Below are 20,743 nucleotides of genomic sequence, written 5' to 3' on the forward strand. Positions count from 1 at the left end.
CACACACACACACACACACCCCTCAGCCATCTATGAGAGAACGGTGGGAAACTAGGTCTATGATTGTAATTACTGTAGGAAGAAGTTTGAGAAATGTTCCTTCCAAACCAGAGTGTTTAGTTGAGGCAAAATGAAAGATGCAGAGTGTGCTGGGTTTTTCTTAATTGTTATTATTATTATCATATCTGCTAAACCACTCCTCACTCGACATTTAATACAGGGTGATAGACCAAACACTGCTGATTTGGGGTTTGCCATGATGACTGACCTGAGCAAAAGCTTTGTGTACAAAGTGGCTCCCCATTAAATAAGGGCTCTGTGGAACCAGCTGGTTCTCATTTTGAAACAACCGGTTTCTCTATCCCCAAGTGCTAAAGAAAATAATCCCTGCAATCTATGACTGCACACTTTCACAGAGGCAGCAACGAGAATTTGATTGTGGAGATAATTAAAGTCATTCCTGGAACTTCCAAGAAAAAAAAAAAAAAGGTGGAACGAGGTGGGGTAGAAAGAAAGAATAGTCAATGATAGTGTTTAAAATTAAACTATGACAAATCATTTTGAGAGGAGAGGAGGGAGGAGGAGCCCCCACCCTTTATGGAATTCAGTTGAAACAGCTCTGTTTTCTTCTCTGCTCGGCTGCTCCAGAGGGAGGTCCGAGATGCGATTAGTCAGGGCCACAGCCCCTAGTGTCCGGCTCGGAAGCCGGAGAATCGAAACATGGCTCAAGAAGCTACTTATCACTGATGACACATCACAATGAGAATTTTTTTTTTTAAGTTTCAATCTTAAATAAAATAGCCACAGAGGAATCTAACTGGACTCTTCAACCAACATTCTTTCCTAGCTGATCTGAAATGCTGAGGTTAGTTTAATATAATATTAAGAAAAAAAAAAAAAGTGTATCAGACATTCAGAGACACTCATCTTTCAATCTGGAGGAGAGCCTATTCCTTTATTATTTTTTGAATGCTACATTGTTCTACAATAAGAATCCATGCTCAAATAGCCTGAATGACATTCAGCTGAACCTACGTTCCCTGCCTGCCTACATTATTTCATAAGCTTTTGGAAAAAACTAAACTAAAATACGTGTAATCTGTCTGTCTGCGCTATCTGCCTTTAACAGGAAGAAGAGATGGGCTCGATGAGGACGACTCACGGCCTCTCAATTAACCTGATTAGTTCAGCACATTGCTCTCATGAATGACACCTTATCTTAAAATAAGGGAGAACTTCCTTCCTCGAGTAGACACAGGAGCCCCCTAAAGCCACAAAGATGCAGTCTATCAAATGTGAGGGCCTCTGCTTCTCCTCCCTCTTCCCAGCTCACAGGTCAGAGACACCGGCAGGCCAGGCGCCTGATTGGATTTTGTGTCCTAAGGACAGAAGGCAAGCTCCCATCTGCCCAGGTGGCCTTGGATAAGGCTGGGGAAAGGGATGCCCTGTGGGCAACTTCAAGCCCCTTCTTTCAGAGTCAACCAGGCACATGATGGGATTGGGGGTGGGGGACAGGAAGATTGGGGAGGGGGGAGGGAGAGAAAGAGAATTAATTAACCCTTCAATCTCCAGAGTACCATGTCAATGCTATACCTGCCTGAAAGAAAAACTGGTGAATTCTGAAGTCTTCTAATAGTATATAAAACAAAGGCACTGCTTGCACATAGGTCCTTCTGACACTGATTTCGCATTTGACATAATAGAGGATGGCTGAATTTTTGCCCTGCAAAAAATCGAGCCTTCCCCCAAACTCTCTGAAACATGCTGGTTTGCAAAGGATGCCACATATATGTGTTTTTAAAAAATGAAAAATTCCCATTATCATGTGTAATACACATAGTTCATAAAATATATTCTTGAAAATATGCTTTGTGAGAATGTCAACAGCAGAGATTTTCACTTGTCTGCTCCATGATTTACTTGATCAATTAAACAGTTAGGCAATGAGGAGATTTGCATGGTAATCGTGTGAAGATTAACATTTTTAAGTGTAACAAATTTAATATTTTATCTTACATTTTCTGTTCCTCATCATTCTTTAATGGCAGTGCCATTTCACTTTATTGTGTAGTTATAACAAGCCTGTCTTTAGACAGAGAGATGAGACCACCAGATTCAACAACTGCATTTCTAGTTCCTGTCATTCTTTCCTTTCACAAAACAAACCCTAAGCATCTAGTACGCAGGAGGGAGGCACTGTGCTGAGCATAGTCACTGCCCTCTTAGCTTACAACCTGCCCTCCAAAGAGCTCGTCTACCTGCCTGTGCTCAGCAATACCACAAACAGCTAAAATTAGAATTCCATAGTTGGAAAGGGTCTTAGAGATCTCTTCCTTCAGTCTTAACCAATGTGTAGACTGCCTCAGAAGAGCACAATAAAGCCATGGAGTTTGCCCAAGTTCGATACCTCTGGGTATGAGCTAAAAGGCGACTTTAACCCGGGGATATTTCTCTTCTACATCATGATCCCAGTCTAAAATGGCATTCTTCTATTTTTAAAACATATATATCAATATATTATTTGTTTATACTTGCTATTACTAGTCCAACTATTTTGGGGGAACTAGGGGCAGAGATCAACCCTGAGACACTGAGAAAGCTCCATGAAGCCAGGAACTATGTTTATCTTTTTCACTGTTATACCCCCAACCCTGAAAACAGTGCATGACGTATAATAGAGACTTAACAAATATTTGTGGAAACAAAACAATGAGTGAGTCTTCATCTAAGGAGATTTAGCTACCATGATTAACTTCAGTAAGGTAATTGTGCTCAAAAGAAAGTCCCATGGCAACAATCACATTAAGAATGAAAATCCACATGGAATATATGACGCTCACATTGCAAGAGCTACCTGATTTTAAGCACCTGATATATGCCAAGCCCAGTGCTAGGTGTTTTAATCCTCACAACGCTTCAAAATAGAAGTGAATTTTCCCATTTTGAAGATGAGAAAACTAATTCCCCTGAGGCTCAGCTACTAATAAGTAGCTGTGGAGAAACTGGATCCCTTAGCCAATGCACTCCAAAATCTATGCCTTTGCCATCATACTGTGCCTCCTCCCAGATTTCTCTATGGATTACTGATGTTTTTCTCAAGGAAATACACAATCAAATTAAATGAGGACATAAGAACTCAAACATTGCTCCAGCAATGAGTACAATAAACAGTGTCATATATGTATATATATGTGTGTGTGTATATATGTATGTGTATGTGTGTGTGTGTGTGTGTGTGTGTGTGCGTGTGTATAAAATCCTGAAAGTTAATTGTGACATCAACTAAGAAAGCTGGCTTGGTAAATAGGTTTAGAGTAATAAATGAAAAGGAGCTGTGAATAGCAAGAAAAATGAAATAAAAGAGACATTATGAAATACTGAAAACAGTGTTTTTACCTGAGCAATTGAGAAAAGGGAAAAAAATCAGTCTGGGAGACAGGAGATGTGGAGTTTCTAATCACTTGTTTTGTCACCAATAAAGTGGATAGTTCCTTAGGCTGTGTGCCTCAGTTTATAGATCTGTCAAATGGAGTCAATTTGTGCAGAGAATTTTCTGAGATGGTATACCCTGAAGTGCTCTAAAATGCTGGGAGTGCCATTTAGATGTAAGCTACTATTAAACTCACAGTGATCAGGGGTTTTGCTTGCTTTGTTCTAAGGTGCTTATAGACTAGGATTCAGATGCCGGTCTTTATGAGCCAGATCAGGGCACTCTCATTTCTACAGCTACAGAAAGAACAGCTCAGTTTCTAAAACCATATTCTGAGACATATCCCATACATCTGACATTAGAATCTGGCTTTAGGAAAACAACAAGACTGTGTAGAGAAACATGGGTTTTCAACACTGTTGGTAACAGCTTCAAAGACAACCAGGTGAACTCTTAACCAACTTTCTTTTCTAAAGAACTTTTTAAAAAATGAAAAAGAGACTGCTCTCTTTTCATGTTTTTTTTTTTTTTTGGTCTCTGTAGTGTGTGTGTGTGTGTGTGTGTGTGTGTGTGTGTGGTATGTAGCCAAACCTGATGCGGGTCCATAGTTCTTCAAACTAACTTTCCATCCTGTGAGGGGACTTCAGCCAATAGTACACTCAAGACTATTAAAAGTGATATTTTCAGATATTACTAATAGATCAGAATACTTATGAATGAGAAGCACATTAAAAACAGGTGGGGAAAATCTCAGTAGCTTACCTCTAGAAAACAATAAATAATTGCCAGCAGCATGACTGTCTGATATTCAGGTGGAGTAAAAAAGAGCTTTAGTCAAATCATGGTTGCTTCAGGAAGGTGGAGGAGGGAACAACCTTTTGACCATTAGAAAAGTTACCCAGCTGGGCTCCTGATTCCTCGGCATGCACCAGCAGAGTCTAAGTCGCGTGCACCACCCGGCACAGGCGGAGAATTCACAGCACTGGCAGGGAGCAGCACCACGTGAAAAAGCAGCAGCTGATGTCTTGAAACAAAATATCCTATCATTTTACTTTGATAATTTTCAATTCATCGATTAAAAAAGAAAAGAGAAAAAGTTATTTCAGCCTTGAAGACGTCATGTCCTGAGCCCCAGTGTTCACACCCTACAGAAGGGCTCTTCCTACCCACACATGGTATCAATATTTAGTCAATTGAGCAGCAAATGAGCAAAAAAGTTCTTGAGGGATTCTTGATATTGATTAAAAGGGCATTAAAAAAAAAAAAAAACACCACAACCTTTACATGAACCAAAATTTGAGAATGTTGCCAAAGCCCCATAAAATATGTATAATAGTGACAGTGTCCAGATTAAAAATGTACATGGGCAACTTTATTACTATTTTCTGTTTTTTTCCCTGCCCTGGCTCTGAAAGTGTTAAAGAAAACAATAAAAGAACAAGTGAGTGTACAGGGTAGGATTTACTGGCATTTACTTTTAATCTATGGCCCTTCACTCTGTAGCTTATCGGGCCTCTGTCAGTCCTTTTTCCCCCTTTATATTTCACGAGGAGCCCCCCATGCTGCTACTGAGAGACAGAGCCCAAGTGTCTATGAGCTTTTTGTCAGGTAAAAAGAGAAGAAAAAGGAAAGGAACAAGAGGAAAAGCAAAGCTAAGAGGCATCTATTAGATGTCACTAGGCTTTTGTATTCATGTCAATGATTCAGGATTAGAGTATTTGAAATAATCTTATTGAGAGGAATCAAAAGGCCCACCGAGTGAGAGGCTGCTCTGTAGCATATGGCAAAGGCACGAACAATATCTTATTAAAGATGTGTTGGCTAACACCATTACTTTATATTATATTACAAAACTATTGTGCCTTAAACAGTTAGCAGGATGGTATAGTTACCGAGTGCCATTTTGGAGGTTATTGTGTAGGATCGAGCTATATAATTTGCCAGCTTGTCTAGTTCAGTCATTACAAGTAGGGTTTAGGGTTTAGGGCATGTTTGCAACAGGAATGAAGCACTTCACTTTCAAAAATAGAAATTCCCAAAGCACATAGAAGACCACTCTGTTCCCACTGAAAGTAGAGTACACATTTCTTTTTTTTTTTTTTTTTTTTTTTTTTTTGAGACGGAGTCTCGCTGTGTCTCCCAGGCTGGAGTGCAGTGGCGTGATCTCGGCTCACTGCAAGCTCCGCCTCCCGGGTTCACGCCATTCTCCCGCCTCAGCCTCCCAAGTAGCTGAGACTACAGGCGCCCGCCACCACGCCCGGCTAGTTTTTTTTGTATTTTTAGTAGAGACGGGGTTTCACCATGTTAGCCAGGATAGTCTCGATCTCCTGACCTCGTGATCCACCCGCCTCGGCCTCCCAAAGTGCTGGGATTACAGGCTTGAGCCACCGCGCCGGGCCGAGTACACATTTCATAGATGGAACAGGCCAATGGCCTGTTCTTCTCCAGAATCAGTTTAATTAAGTTTGCATCATTTAACATAAATGACACCCCCTGCCCCACCCATGAAAATGTAACAAAGATTTTTTTTTTTTTTTTTTGCATGACTCCCCTCCCTTTTAGGAATACATGCACACACACACACACACAGTCAGCTTCACACTTTAGCAGGATTAGGACAATTAAAATTCTATTATAATAAGTACTGTAACATTAAAACCTTCATCTGCTTCTGGACAAAGACTTGTAACTGGAGAAATAGTTTGTAAGGCAGATTTTTCTTCATTTACCCACACCTTTAAAGGCAGGGAGCAATGAAAGACAAACCTGTACTGTTCACCATATTTCATTGATTGCAATAGGGGTATTGAGGTCACTTTTATATTGTCCTGGACAGTATGTAGTTACACGGTTTGTAAAGAGAGGAATGGGATGGGGGGCTGTGAGAAGGAAGAATTAGTGGTCTATTTCAGATAACATCTCATGCAAATTAAAGCAACCAAAATACCATCTCTTTATGCAGGAACCTCTAAATGGAGTTTTTAAAATCTGGTCAATTTTTATTAGAGAGTTAACCGGGCACTGGCAGTAGAAGGAAATGAGGAAATGAGGGGAATTTATCAATGGAGAGTTACACGGAGAGAGTTTTTTCCCCCATTCTAAGCAGCTTATTTTAGGAAAGTAAAAGCATGTTTAATATAGTGATATATTCTCATCGCAAAATGATTGTGCATAGTTGCTAATGGGACACACAGGGGACTTTGAACTGCTTTTCTGTATTTATCAAGAACTGTTACAAAAGCAAAGTTATGATGACGTGGGATTAAAAACCTACACCACGGGCTGACACCCGGGCCATGCTACACATACACACTACTGATTCTCTGAAGCTCCGTTAAATACATTTCTTGGAAGTTGCTGCCATTATTTCCTTTACAGGAAAACCACTGTTATTCATTATACAGTGTCTGCAATAGTGTTATACCATGTAAAAGTACTTTGCATTACGATACATTGTCAGCATATTTGAAATGCATTTTAATGTATCCTGGTTGTGTATTTGGGAATAGCTGATAGTGAATGGAATATAGACTGCTATTAGCTTATTGTATTAGTTATTTTCTTATCACAGTAGCAAACTGCACACAAATGTATGGGGCTCATCTCATATTCAGAACGGTATTATCTGATATGTGATAAAATTTAGAATGATACTCATTCACATAAGTCTCATCGCTAATAATCACATGTGAATTCCCACTGAGAAGACAAATGTTTAAACACACTAGGGTTAATAAACAGTCTTAAATTCATGCTTAGTGTCAATGCTGGCTTTTCACTTTTGAAACAATGCAAACCTCTCAAACCAACCAAAAACACAATAATTATCCTGCCTAGGGCAATTTTAGAGAGTGAATTCCTCCTCCTTTTATTTTAACCAAGCAGTCAAGGTTACAAAATCAGATGGTACAAAAGGTTTATCAGAACGCTGAGAAACGCATTTACACCTCTGGTTCTTCATGCCCCAGACAGCCATTTGCGTATAGTGCAGAATGATTATGCATTGATGGTGGTTGGTCCTTCTGAAAACTGGATGGAGACCAAAATGATAAGAGTTGAAAGGGCATTGAAATGAAATCATGAAACTGACTAAAACCCTCATTTGCAACTTTAATACAAGTATATATTTATGTTCTTGTTAATTGAGGACTTGATGTGGATGACAAAAAATAAATAAATATTGGAATTTACCTCTGATTATAAAAGACAGAAGAAAGCCATTGATTGTTGAAAGACCCAGATGACTCTACAATCCTTGGCAAATATATACCACGCCCGACCCAATGGTAAAAAGTATGTGGGTGGATGGGTGGATGGATGGATGGATGGATGGATGGATGGATGGATGGTTAGATAGATAGATCTATTCTAATTCTAAAGTTTTTATATTGTTTTCCTATTATACATATGGGCATATATGTTATATAAATACATTGGGGTCAATTTAATGAAGAAAATTAGCTTGTTGATAAGACAACACTGCACTTTTCTGAAAAGTCTTACCACAGAATTTATACCTCTTAGAAAAAGAATGAATCTTCAATAAACTTGTTTATCCAAGCAACCCTAACATGGTTAAGATTTTCTGTTCATGTGATGTACATCATATAAAATCAACAGGCAAACAGGCATTCTAATATTTTCATTACTGAACATTCTATTTCAGATAATCATAAAACAAACCCAATTAGTGTTACCTAAATGGAAGTGATCTAGATGTAGAAGATCTTTAGACAAATCTGGAAAAAACAAATATAGGCATTTTTTTCCTTTATAGGAGACCCTTAGATAAGTGTGACCTGAAGTAATTCCAAACAGACTGGGTTTTTCATTTTACAAAATTTGTGTATTTTTTTATGTCACATGTCAAGGCCTAAATCCCATAGCTCTACATATAGATATAGGAATTCTTAAAAATGGGGGGAAAAGGCATGGTAATTCTGTTAACATTACAATAAACAAACTCAAAATTCCTAGAGGTACATAAGTTGACAGGCTTTTAACATCCACATTTTAATTATCAGTTTTGAGGAACCCAAAACTTGTAGGTTACTGGAGCTACATTATATCCTTTAAAAACTAGGTCTAAGTTCACACCAATAGGAGAACATAATTTGAGATAGAATTTCATCCTTTAGTATTTCTATCTACTTAAAAAAAAAATCCACTTGTTAACAGTTAAGGATTCATTGCACAAGGAATGACGGTCACATTGTCACCCTTACTTAATGGTTCATTTCAACAATTGCACTAATTCAAAATTGAAACAAACAAACAAACATCAAGCTGCCCCGGATCCCGCCCCACTGCAAATAAGCAACAGAAATCTAGCCAAAAACTTCAGGAGTCTGTGTGAAAAGAAGCCTCTAGCATACTTTGGAGAAAGAAATGTTTTTATAAGACTATCTGTATTCATCCATGTCATTGCTCAAAGATAGTTTAGGAAAATAAAGAGTTTTGGGAAGCAAATCAAGAATGAATGGTCATCCTAACTAGATATGGAATAACAGTCTGTATACTTAATATATTCAGTTTCAACATTTATTTAAAAGTTTCCATACAGAAAGTGAAAGATTTTTTAATAGATGCAGAAAAACTGGGTTCCCAATTCAGACTACCCTATGTGACTTTTGTCATTATCATCTTTTCTGATTCTTACAAAGTAAACCTAATTAAGAACCTCCCTCATTAGTCTTCCAGAAAAATTAGCACAACTTATGCTAATTACTCCTGCAAAATTTAATAAACTCGTTGAAATGGGAATAGTCTAATGAGGTTTTATTTATTGAACTAAGATAACTCCAAGTAAAAAGGTTAGGACACAAGGATATCCAATGTGGTAATAAAACTCCTATTTATTCAATTTCTAAACATGAAGTTTATTGCAAACCTTTTAAATTGAAATACTAGTTACTCTGTGAATATGTTAAATCAATCTCCACCTTAATTCAATAACTAGAAGTCATTTTTTGCTTTTTACTTTAACAATAATTACCACACATAGCCCTTTACCTCAAAAATAATGAAATCTGCTGTTATTAGTTCCTGGTCATTTGCTATTGAACATAACACATTTGACTTTTCCCATGTCTACGCAGCTCAAATATCTGGATCACTGAGTGCAGGCTGGGTTATGTGCTTCTTAATCAAGCTATTTGGCATCACACAGAAATGTAACCTGGCATTCAACTCCAGATGTGCGCTTCCTACATTTACAGCATTTTTTCTATAAACTTTTTTGAAGTGACTTGACAAATTGTCATGATTGTAGAAAGAATTGGGGTCATATTTTTCTTAGTCGGTGCATGCCATAAGGATGAAGTATAATAGAAGCCCCTTTTCTAAATCACCGTTTGCAACTGCTGATTTTGTTAATTCTACTTTTTTGATAGGATATGCCAGGCTGATGTCCCAAAGTCACTGGTAGCAAATAATACAGCCAAAATTTAACACAGAAATAGCTTGCCCTGCACGATTGTACTATGACCAGAAAGCCTCTTCTCTCTACCCTATAAATAGTTTTCCTGAATAACCACTGCTAAAAGTCTTTTGACTGATAAAAATAGCAGTGTTCTCCAAAATTCCGAAGGACAAGCAAAGAGAGCTAAAAATTATTGGTGCTCAAAAGTTAACTGCGTGTTAAAACTATGCTAAATCCTAATGCAAAGATTGCCTGTACTCTCAGCTCTGTAATTGCATATAGTATGCATCTGTTGAAAACAGTTTCTATTGCTACTGAAGGCAGGCCTCAAAGCCTATTTTTACAAAATATTCAGAGATTCGCATCCATAAATCTGAAAGCAAATCAAACCCTAAGCACGCAACACAGATATTATGCAATCAGTAATATAGAATCAAATTGGAAACTACGAAATTCAAACACAGTTGCCATCATTTTTTCCCCTTTGCAGCAATATTATGGAATTGAAAAACCTTTTCTATTTTGCCCTTTCTTGCATAAGTTCTTTTCTTGTTGTTATTCTCTTCTCTCATTGTTAAAAATGGAAGTTTCACGTATCAGCACAGACAGGACTGGAGCTTTTAAAACCTTTGGCAGCCTGAACGACAAATAAATTCTGAAAACTCAGATGCAAATAAAAATAGCTAAATGGGGTTTTGCATATCAACTGGCATCATTGCATGAAAAGATAGTTCATCAGAGACAATGGCAACAGCCAGCGAATAAACATATGCTGTGGGGCTTGTGCACATACACTGAGTTTCAGCTGTTTTTAAAGTACTTCTATCTGAAGAGACCAAGATTGGATACACACTGTTTTCTACTTTGTCAAACCAAAAGGGAAAAAAAAATGAAAAGGATAAATGTCATGAGTAATATCTCCGAAGCCACCAACAGCATAAAGTGCATACTTATTTTGCCTAAATTGTTTGAACTACCCCAGCCAAGAAAAGGTTTTAAGTACCCTTCTGGGACAGATGCAAGGCGGCAACAATAGAAGCCACACTAATGCAATCCAGGTAACACAATCCTGTTTCAAAAACAGGGGCCAGGCTAATTACAGTGCTGCTGAGTCAAGTTTCTTATGCCATCGCAACCCACAGGAACAGGTCAAAATCAAATGTTATTCAAACCACAGTCATATCAACCTTCTATATCAGAGTCACAGCTTCAAACCAAATGAAGAACTTAAAAGCTTAACCCATTCACAAGCAAAAAAAAAAAAAGTGTTTTCATTGAGGGTGGCAAGGTAAGGTTCTTGTCATCATCTAAACCAAAAGGAACTGCATGGCAGAACAAAATGTTTATAGTTTCAAAGTTTTTGGGGACTATTTGGGCTGATCTTTTGATCAGTACACTTTCTTTTCAACAGAGGAGTAAGAAAAATGTTTAAAATAACAAATGATATTTTGGAGAGGTAAATTTAAATAAAACAAACCAGCATAAAGGTTAAATTCACTTGTGACCTTATTCATTTGGAGATTTATGTTCAATCACAGAAAAAGCAATTATATGAACAGTATATCTGCTTTTGTAGATAAACATGTTATCCTAATTCTATAGGTAGCACACACATCACCATATGTCAAACTTTCTCATCTTTTAACTTTGAATCAAATATACTAATACTTTTATATGGAGCAAAAATATATATATATATTAGTGAATATTAGTGAGGAATATTTAGTTAAAATATCTGATTGAAATGTAACCTTTATAAAGCTACTTGGCAATCAATTGGGTTCAAGCCTGAAGACTCACATAATCCAAAATCGACAATCAATCTTTTGGCATAAATTATGATGAAGCAAAGTAAACATCTTGTTTTTTGTTGTTGTTGTTAACTGAAAAATGATAAAATGAGTCCAAAAAAGATAGAAAAAAAGATTTTTTTTCTTTTGTTGTTGTTGTTGTCAAAAATCAATATTGCTGAAACCCAAAAAGGAACTTTTGTTCAACCGTTAATCTCCTCAATGAGGGATCGGTCAGTCTTATTGGCAAGACTCTTTTTCCAGCTAGTACAAGATGCTAGCTCTTTTCCTAGCTGACAATTGACAGTATCTATAAACCTTTCAGACCATTTAACTCTCAATGAGTAATGCTATGTAACAAATGGTTTATCATACATGTTTCCATACAATGAATTTCAATAATTAAAATGTAAAATGAATATTTGGAATGCGACTTTGCATAATGCGTGCACACTGACTTGAAATTGCACCGAACAACTAAAACAGATTTATTGTTCTACAGTGATTTACTTGGTCATGTCAGATTAGTAATATGGATCTGTTTAAAAACACAATAATTAAGACAAGCAGGATAAATTAATCAACTTACAATATAGTCTCATACTGCAATCAAACCCAGCAAATAACAGTAGAAAATCTTGGTTCACAGATCTCTTTAAACTGCTTTTATGCATAAATAAAACCTTAAAATGTAGATGGATTACGTCCAACAGAACTACTGTAGCTAAAAGTGATAATGATTCAAACATTTTTCAAATAAAAGTTAAATATTTATAAGCACCCAACCACATTTCATAAATCACAAACTATTATTATTTTATTTCTGAAGCTTCCTGGCACAGCATGAGGATTGAGCCACAGAAAGTCAGGAAAGAAAAAATATATTCCTTTAGGAGCATGAATCAGGCAAAAACCGGAGCAATCCAAGGAACAGGCCTCTAAAAGAACATTCCATATGGCTTTCCCAGGAATCAAAATCGCTCAGTGCAGCATAAGTCAAGACCAACAGGCAAATTTCGGCCACATGCATTCCTAACCCTCGCCCATGAGCAACACAAGGGCAGGTGTTTCATTATAATGAGGAATAAGAATCCAGTGAAAGAAGAGTGGTCCCTACCTGTCAATTATCACTGGATCTGAGGGAGTCTCATTTCGGTTGCCACAGCTTTTCTTGTCACAACAGCGGCTATGGAGCAAAAGCGAAAGGATTTAGTACAACCATTACAATGTAAAATCATCATTTAGGCAGACAGAAGGCTCAAATTGCTGGGTTGCAAATGCTAGAATTACCACAAAGCCATACCTGGCAATCAACGGATCCCTGGGACAGAAAATTCTATTTGGGTCACCTATGGGTTAATGGCCAGGCTTAACTTCTCCCTGCTCAGAGAAGGAGGTGGGGGAGAGGGGCTCTCCCAGAGCCAAGATTGAGAGCCCCAAGATGGGGTCTCCCCATCACTGCCCGCGGTGCTGGCAGAGTTCACTGTGAAGTGCACTATTATTACCTCTACCCAATGAGAATATTCGAGGTTGTGGGTGGCTCAAACGTTCTTCCCTCAAGATCACACTAATTGTGTGGAACGCATCAATAATGAAGTATGAGTGATTTCTCCCCCTCCAGTCATTTTGTATTAAATGGATTCCTTTTTCTTCTCTTTTCTTCTTTATGGGCGGCATTTCCTTCAACCACAGCCTTTCCAAAAATCCTACAGCTAGAACTGTTTGCTTTTGAACCATTTTCATGAGAATAAAGGTAAAACACAATAATTAAGACAAGGAAGAGGCAAGATAAAAGAAAGTGGAGATTCACATTCCTCTGGCTATAAAAGCCTGCTCTGGCCCCCACTTCAGTTTTCTGGGGGCATTATGGACATTGGAAGTAAAGATTAGCACAGCTCTGTGAGAGGACGCTCTTTATATTAGAGAAGGAACAGCCTATAGGCTCAAAAAGTACCCACTACTAAAATCTCCCCCGCCAGGTGTGGCTGCCAGTTTTTTAAAAACTGAGATGCCTTCTAAAGGGTGAACATTTTATGTTTTTGAAAAGTACAACGATCAACAGAAAACAATCCATCTGAAACTTGTTTGCAAATAAAAACAAGATCTGCACCAGGGGCACACTTACAAAAGCAGTGAAGTAGATGGGGAGGGAGGTCCTCCAAAAGTTGTATTTCACCAGGCACCACAAGCAAATATGCAGTTCTTGCTCTTACACACACACGCGTACACACAAAGAGATACACGCATACATGCACACTTGCAACTTAGTGAATCATACAGCCTACATTTAGAGGGCCGTTGGAGAGAATCAAATATTGAACTTCATCTTCAGGACCCAGAAATATACCCCTACGTAGGGAGTCCTTCACCAAAATTGGAAGGTCTCTTTTCTTGCCATAACTATGTCTCTGAGAAGAGAATTAGTCTCCACTCTTAGGTGTCTTCTGTTTTTCTTTCATATATTCAGAGAGTAAGAGTAAGAACTGCATCTCCTTTGACAAAGCCTCCCCTAAAACCACTCTGTCTATCTTATAGCCTTTCACCTTCTGACTCAGAGGGAACTATTTCCTCCAGGCCTGAGTTCTGCTATATACTGCTACTTTGGGGATGGAAAACCCAAAGTATCTCGATATCTAAGAGACAGATAAAGTAACAAGTAGCTGAAGCAGTGGAAAATACGAGCAGTTGAAATGCATACCAGAAAATACATAAAAATGTAACTCCTCCATCCCTGAACTCTGATCCCCTATACCTACATATCATGGGCTTCTCAGAATAGTAGAGTGGTTAAGAACACTGGTTCTGAAATCTGACAGAGATGCCTATGTCAACTTGAGCAAGGTAATTCACCTCACAAGATCTCAGTTTCCTCATCTGTAAAATGGAGCGATTTCAGGACCCATCTCTAAATGCCAGGGAACAGGCTTGAGGCAATAAGGGTATAAAGACTTGGCTTCATGACTGGCCTCAGTAAAGCCACAATGTAGCATCATTATCACCCCCTGAACCTACCTCCTTCAGTCCCCTCCTCCTTCAAGTCCAAGCAAATCTGCCCTGTGCTCTGCAGAAGCAGCAGGTCTCCAAAAGCAGCCCATCAACAGAGCCCACATCTCCTTTACCCATGGAGGAAAACTGTCAGGTGAGAAAACCTACTTCTCCTTCATTTTCCTTTTCAAAACACCAAGTAGGCAATGCAAGCTGCCCACAGACCTGCCTGGGAGAAACGTCCTCCAGGAATTCCTCCAACCTGCTTGCTGATACCCATGCACAAAGGTCTGTTTTTCAAGCCTATCTGATTTTCTGCTTCCCCACTACACCATCTCCATTCAAGTCCTTGGACTCTGCAGTGGCTGCCTACTTTTCTGTCTCCACTCTGACCGCCTGCAAGAGCCAGAGTGAGCTTTTCCAAATGTCAGTGGTACTGTGCCACCTCACCGCCTGAGACCTTTTAGTGGCTTTCCACTGCACTTAGAACAAATCCATGACATGACATGATACCAGACCACCTCCCAACCTCCTGCCCCCTTCCTCCAACTTGCCAAACTCCTACCTCACTGGCCCATTTCAATCCCTCTCAGTTGTGCCCTGTTCAATCTGACCTCAGGCCCGGACCCTGGCCGACTCTTGCCTGGCGGGCCTCTCCTCCAACCTTTCCCTAGTTAGCCAACCTTTTCTCACCCTCAGAGCTCAGCCTATAGCTCTTTCCCCAGAGAGGTTTGGCCTGACACCCCACCTTTAATCCAAATTAGGTTTTTTCTGTTTTTTTTTTCCTTCCAAAAAGCACTTAACACAATGCAAATTATATTTTTACATATATGTTATTGTCTTTCTCCCTCTTCCTATTCTTCTCTTCCTTTAACTCATAGACTTCGTAGAGGAAGAAACTATCAATTTTATTTACCTAATGAGCTGCATAAGGCCTGGGGTAGAACAGAAAAGCTCAAATATTAATTGGTTGAATAAATTAATAATTTTATGAATGAATGTTATATATTAGGGGGCAAATACAATCCAGAAGAATAAAAGGGCGACAGATAAATCCAAACTGACCCTCTGGGCAGGCATTGTTGATGGAAGGAAGATGCACCCCACCCCACCCCATAGAACAAACCACCTCCCCTAGGCATGCCACACTAGGCCTGAGATTTTTCCTTTTGACTTAAGCACGGTCGTCATCTAAAAATAAAAATGCTCCTGAGAGCAGCCAGACGAATTAAAGCATTCCTTTCTAAGGGACCCAGGGAAATAGGCAGATGCAAGGAGCAGAAGTATAGAAGGAAAGATAGAAATGAAATGGGGAGAATGAAGAAAAGTACAGAAAAAAGAATAAAGGGCTGGTGGTCACTCTCCACTTACAAAAAAACTTTATGCCAAGTACAAAAAATAAGCCCAACATGTTTCCTGTTTCTTGGGTCACATCACTGTATCACATAAGTCATTATTCCTGAAATGGGCTATTCCAGCTTCTGTTCTGCACCTCAAAATAGTGTCTGCTACAAAATAATGTCTACAATATGATCCTGTTAAATATATATATATATACACACACACACACATATATATGTGTACATACATACATATGGGTGTGTACCTATATATATGGATGGGTGTGTACACATACATGTGTATATGGAATTCTGTGCAGCATTAAAAAGAATGAAGGTAGGGTTAGAAGCACCAGCACGGAAAGAAATCTACAGTATATTGTGAATTGAGAAAACCAAGTCGCAGAATACTATTCAGAGTGTAGTCCCATTTCTGGGAGAAAAATGAAAGCATGAAAGAGTGAAAGGGAGAGAGGGAGGGGAAGAGATGGTTTTCACACGTATGGTTCACTCCCTCACTTCATTCAAGTCTCTGCCTAATGTCATGGCTTTAGAAATGCCTTCCCTGCCGCGCATGGTGGCTTATACCTATAATCCCAGCACTTTGGGAGGCTGAGGTAGGTAGATCACCTGAGGTCAGGAGTTCGAGACCAGCCTGGCCAACATGGTGAAACCCGTCTCTACTAAAAATATGAAAAAAAAAAAAATTAGCTGGGTGTGGTGGTGGGCACCTGTGATCCCAGCTACTCGGGAGACTGAGGCAGGAGAATCAGTTGAACCCGGAAGATGGAGGTTGCAGTGAGCCTAGATCGCACCATTGCACACCAGCCTGGGCGACAAGGGCGAAACTCCATCTCAAAACAAAAAAAAAAGAAAGAAAGAAATGTCTTCCCTGACTGCCCTAGAGCACTCCAGCTCCTTATTCTGCTTCACTTTTCCTCATAGCGCTCACCATGTTGCATTTTATATTCATTTCTCTTTTATTGTCTCTGTCACCTGAATATAAGCCCCGCAAAGACAGTCGTAGACCGTTTTGTTCACCCCTGTATCCTTAGCAACTAGAACTAAGCCTGGCACACAGTAGGCCATCAGGAAATATTTCTTAAATGTAGGAACTTCAAAGAGTTAACCTATACAGAGTGGAACAGGCAGTGGGGAAGAATGGAAGATATGCATTTAATTTTTATATTTTTGCAGTGTTTTGCTTTTTTTTTTTTCTTTTTGTACTCCCAGGCTGGAGTGCAGTGGTGTGATCTCAGCTCAGCTCACGGCAGCCTCGACCTCCTGGGGCTCAAGTGATCCTCCCACCTCGGGCCCTTAAGTAGCTGGGACTACAGGCACATGCCAACATGCCCAGCTAATTTTGTGTATTTTTTTTGTGGAGGCTAGGTCTCACCATGTTGCCCAGGCTGGTCTCAAATTCCTGGGCTCAAGCGATCCACCCAGCTCGGCCTCCCAAAGTGTTGGGATTACAGGCGCAAGCCACCACGCCCAGCCTAGTGTTCTGCTTTATATGGCAATATGTTTTTATATTCAAAATTAAAAATCAACCACAAGTGGTGGAAGGAAAGACTTCTTGTAGACTGAGCTGATATCAAGCCCCCTGTGGCTTCCTAGAGCCGAGCAGAGCAAGGACCTCTCCTTTGTCGCCACGATCCTCTATCCTGCCCATGTGAGTTCTCCCTTTTCAGGTGGAACTGCCCATAGTTCTTTCTGCTAAGCTCAGAAGGACCAAGAGTGGGCACCAACCTCCACTATACACAGGAGAGGCATTAACCAGGAAGGAAAAGCTGAAAGGAGAATGAATTCACTTATGTTTAAGGCAGAAGAGGGCTCATACTGAAACAATTCCGTAGATGAAACAGATGCAAAAGCACTTAATGGAAAAAGTGACAGTGTTAATAAAAGAAATCACAATGATAATTAGGTCCTCATTACTGTGTGACTGATGGACCTTTATCCATTCAAAGCACGATTTTTTAGGCTCCTACTATGCGTGCTGGGCTCTGTACCAGGCACAGACTTGGGATTTGCTCTCCCACGCTGGCATCTTGCAAGGCTTGGATTTTCCTAATTTGCTATGTCGCCCAGGTAAGATGTTAAAAACAGGCCACTGTTTACATCCCTTCCGAACCTGCAACCCCAGTGACAGGAGAACAATGTGGCCAGTCTCGGGCGTAGGTAGCCAGCAACTGGTGTGGTACATACACTGCGGACTGAAATCAGCAGCCCTTTCCTCAGCAGAATTGTATGTCTCCCAAACAATTCTGCGCATCCAGAGAAAAGTGAACTTACGAGTCTCTTTCTCACCAGCCTAACACAGGTGGTGTATTTCTAGAGCTTCATAAACTAGAGCAAGAAACACCTAAATATTCCCAGTCATGGGATCGGCAGATCTTCATTTTAGGGACATGGAACTTTTTCCTACAAATAGTGCCTTTCTCAATGGGAGAAAAGCATCATTTCAAACTTGAAACTTTACAGGAAAAAACAAGATGCTTTACATATTTCCCTAAAGTGGCTAGAGACTGAGATCTATGATTTATCTGAATAGTCTGATTAATAGCTATAAAGATGACTTGATTCTAAAGAATCCATGACATAAATAGGCTCTTCTATCCTCTGTCTTCCTGCTGTGTCTTAAGGTATGTGATCCATCCTCATCACACTAACTCAAGTACCTGAGCTAGCAGGTCCATCTCATCCTGCCTTACCTGGGACCAGCCCCACCAAGGACTCCTCTTCTGTTTTGCATTTACCATTCCTCCCTCCCTGATTAATTCTTTCCTTCAGTTTACAAACATTATCAAGTTTTCCTATTGTATAAAATTTTAAAAGGACGCGCCTTTTCTCTAAGTTAGTTTCTTCACTGCCGACATCCTTCTTATAAGAGTCCCTGTCACTCCTTGCCACTTCAACCACATAATACAGGCATCCAGGCCCTCAGCACGTACTTGAATCTCCTCTTAAAGTTTACCAGTGACCGTCTGGTGCTTTCTCAGCCTTCATGTCCATCTGGATCTCTCTAGCACTTGCTATATGACTCCCCCACTTTGAAACACCCTCCTTTTATCTTTTTTTTTTTTTTTTTTTTTTTGAGATGGAGTGGATTCTCACTGTGTCACCCAGGATGGAGTGCAGTGGCTCAATTTCTGCTCACTGCAACCTCCACCTCCTGGGTTCAAGTGATTCTCATGCCTCAACCTCCCTGGACCACAGGTTCGCACACCACAACACCCAGCTGATTTTTGTATTTTTTGGTAGAGATGGGGTTTCACCATGTTGGCCAGACTGGTCTTGAACTCGTGGCCTCAAGTGATCTGCCCACCTCGGCCTCCCAAAATGCTGGGATTGCAGACGTGAGCCACTGTGCCTGGCCTCCTCCTTTTATTTCTATGTTCTCTATGCTCAAGCTTCTTTTTCTGAACTCTCTAACACACCCTGCCTTCTTGCCAAGCGTGATTATTCCCCCAAGAATATAACCATAACTTCTCTTTCTATTCTCCCTCCTTTGTCAATCCCATCTAAGCCTGCAGCTTCAACTCTCACCCTTGGGAAATGACCTCTGAAGTCAGTTATCTTTGACCATAACTTTATTTCCAGATCCAGAACTCAGGACCATCCACCTGCAGGACTCTCCACAGAGAAATTTTGGCTGGATTGCAACAGACAAGCCCAAACACTTCATGCACCCTCTAAAATCCCTCTCCCTATTCCTGCTACCCACCTACAAGTACTTCCTCCCTTCTCTGAATAGACATAGCCCTTTGCCTCAAGCTCTCATCACATTCAACCCTTTCTAGAGTGCAGTCTCGTTATCTGCCAACTGATATCATCTCCCAGGCCACACCATAAGCTCCCCTACTGCAGAACCAAGTCTTTTCTGGCTCTCCGTTTTTGAGTGTTTTGCACATAGTAGGTACTAAAAGAATAAATGAAAACATCCTTAACCACCACAACTAGAATGAACAAAGTACATGAATGTTTCAGTAGACATTTCACTTTGATTCAAAATTCTTTTATCTGCATTCACACTGAACAACTGCGCACTGGGTACTTAGACCCACACTGCAAATATTGCTGCTGCTGTTGCTGCTATTCACACAAATACTCCTACTATTAATAATACCAATAGATATTCAGTACTTACTGTGTGTCAAGGCACTGTGATAAGCATTTATGGGGATTATTGCATTTAATCTTAATCACCATCCTATGAGGTAAATAATATTATCCCCCATTTCACAAATAGGACAACTGAAGACAGAGGAACACCCAGTAACTTCCTTGCCTTCAAAAAGCAATCAGTCTGGTAAAGGAAGACAGATTGTGGGCAAAAAGTTACAAGTGTGCTGAGTGCTATGAAAGAAAAGCAAAGCAGATAGTAGTCCCCCTCATCTATGGTTTTGCTTTCCACGGTTTCAGTTACCTGTGGTCCTATACAACATTTTTTTTTGTTTGTGTCGAGATGGGGTCTTGTTCTGTCACCCAAGCTGGAGTGCAGTGGTGCAATCATGGCTCACTGCAGCCTGGATTATCCTCCCACCTCAGCCCCCTGAGTAGGTGGGAATACAGGCGCACACCACAACTGGCTAATTTTTCTTTTAGTTTTTATAGAGATGGGGGGTCTCACTATGTTGCCCAGGCCAGTCTTGAACTCCTGGGCTCAAATAATCCTCCCATCTTGGCCTGCCAAAGGGCTGGGATTCTGTACGATATTTGGAGAGAGAGACGACATCCACATAGCTTTTCATACAGTTTGTTGTTATAATTGTTC

At 39.9% G+C, this 20,743-nt stretch overlaps 1 protein-coding gene across 13 annotated transcripts in view; it reads right to left on the minus strand.

Annotated features, from left to right (window-relative positions):
- EBF1 (EBF transcription factor 1) overlaps nucleotides 1–20,743 on the minus strand; it is a 412,231-nt gene that overhangs the window by 372,931 nt on the left and 18,557 nt on the right. For all 13 annotated transcript variants that reach the window (XM_005558408.5, XM_065547012.1, XM_065547013.2 and 10 more), the window contains one exon: nucleotides 12,759–12,827. In XM_005558408.5, coding sequence (XP_005558465.1) covers nucleotides 12,759–12,827 — 69 coding nt within the window. The remainder of the gene's footprint in view (nucleotides 1–12,758; nucleotides 12,828–20,743) is intronic.

Source organism: Macaca fascicularis, chromosome 6 (assembly GCF_037993035.2).
Source record: "Macaca fascicularis isolate 582-1 chromosome 6, T2T-MFA8v1.1".
NCBI lineage: Eukaryota > Metazoa > Chordata > Mammalia > Primates > Cercopithecidae > Macaca > Macaca fascicularis.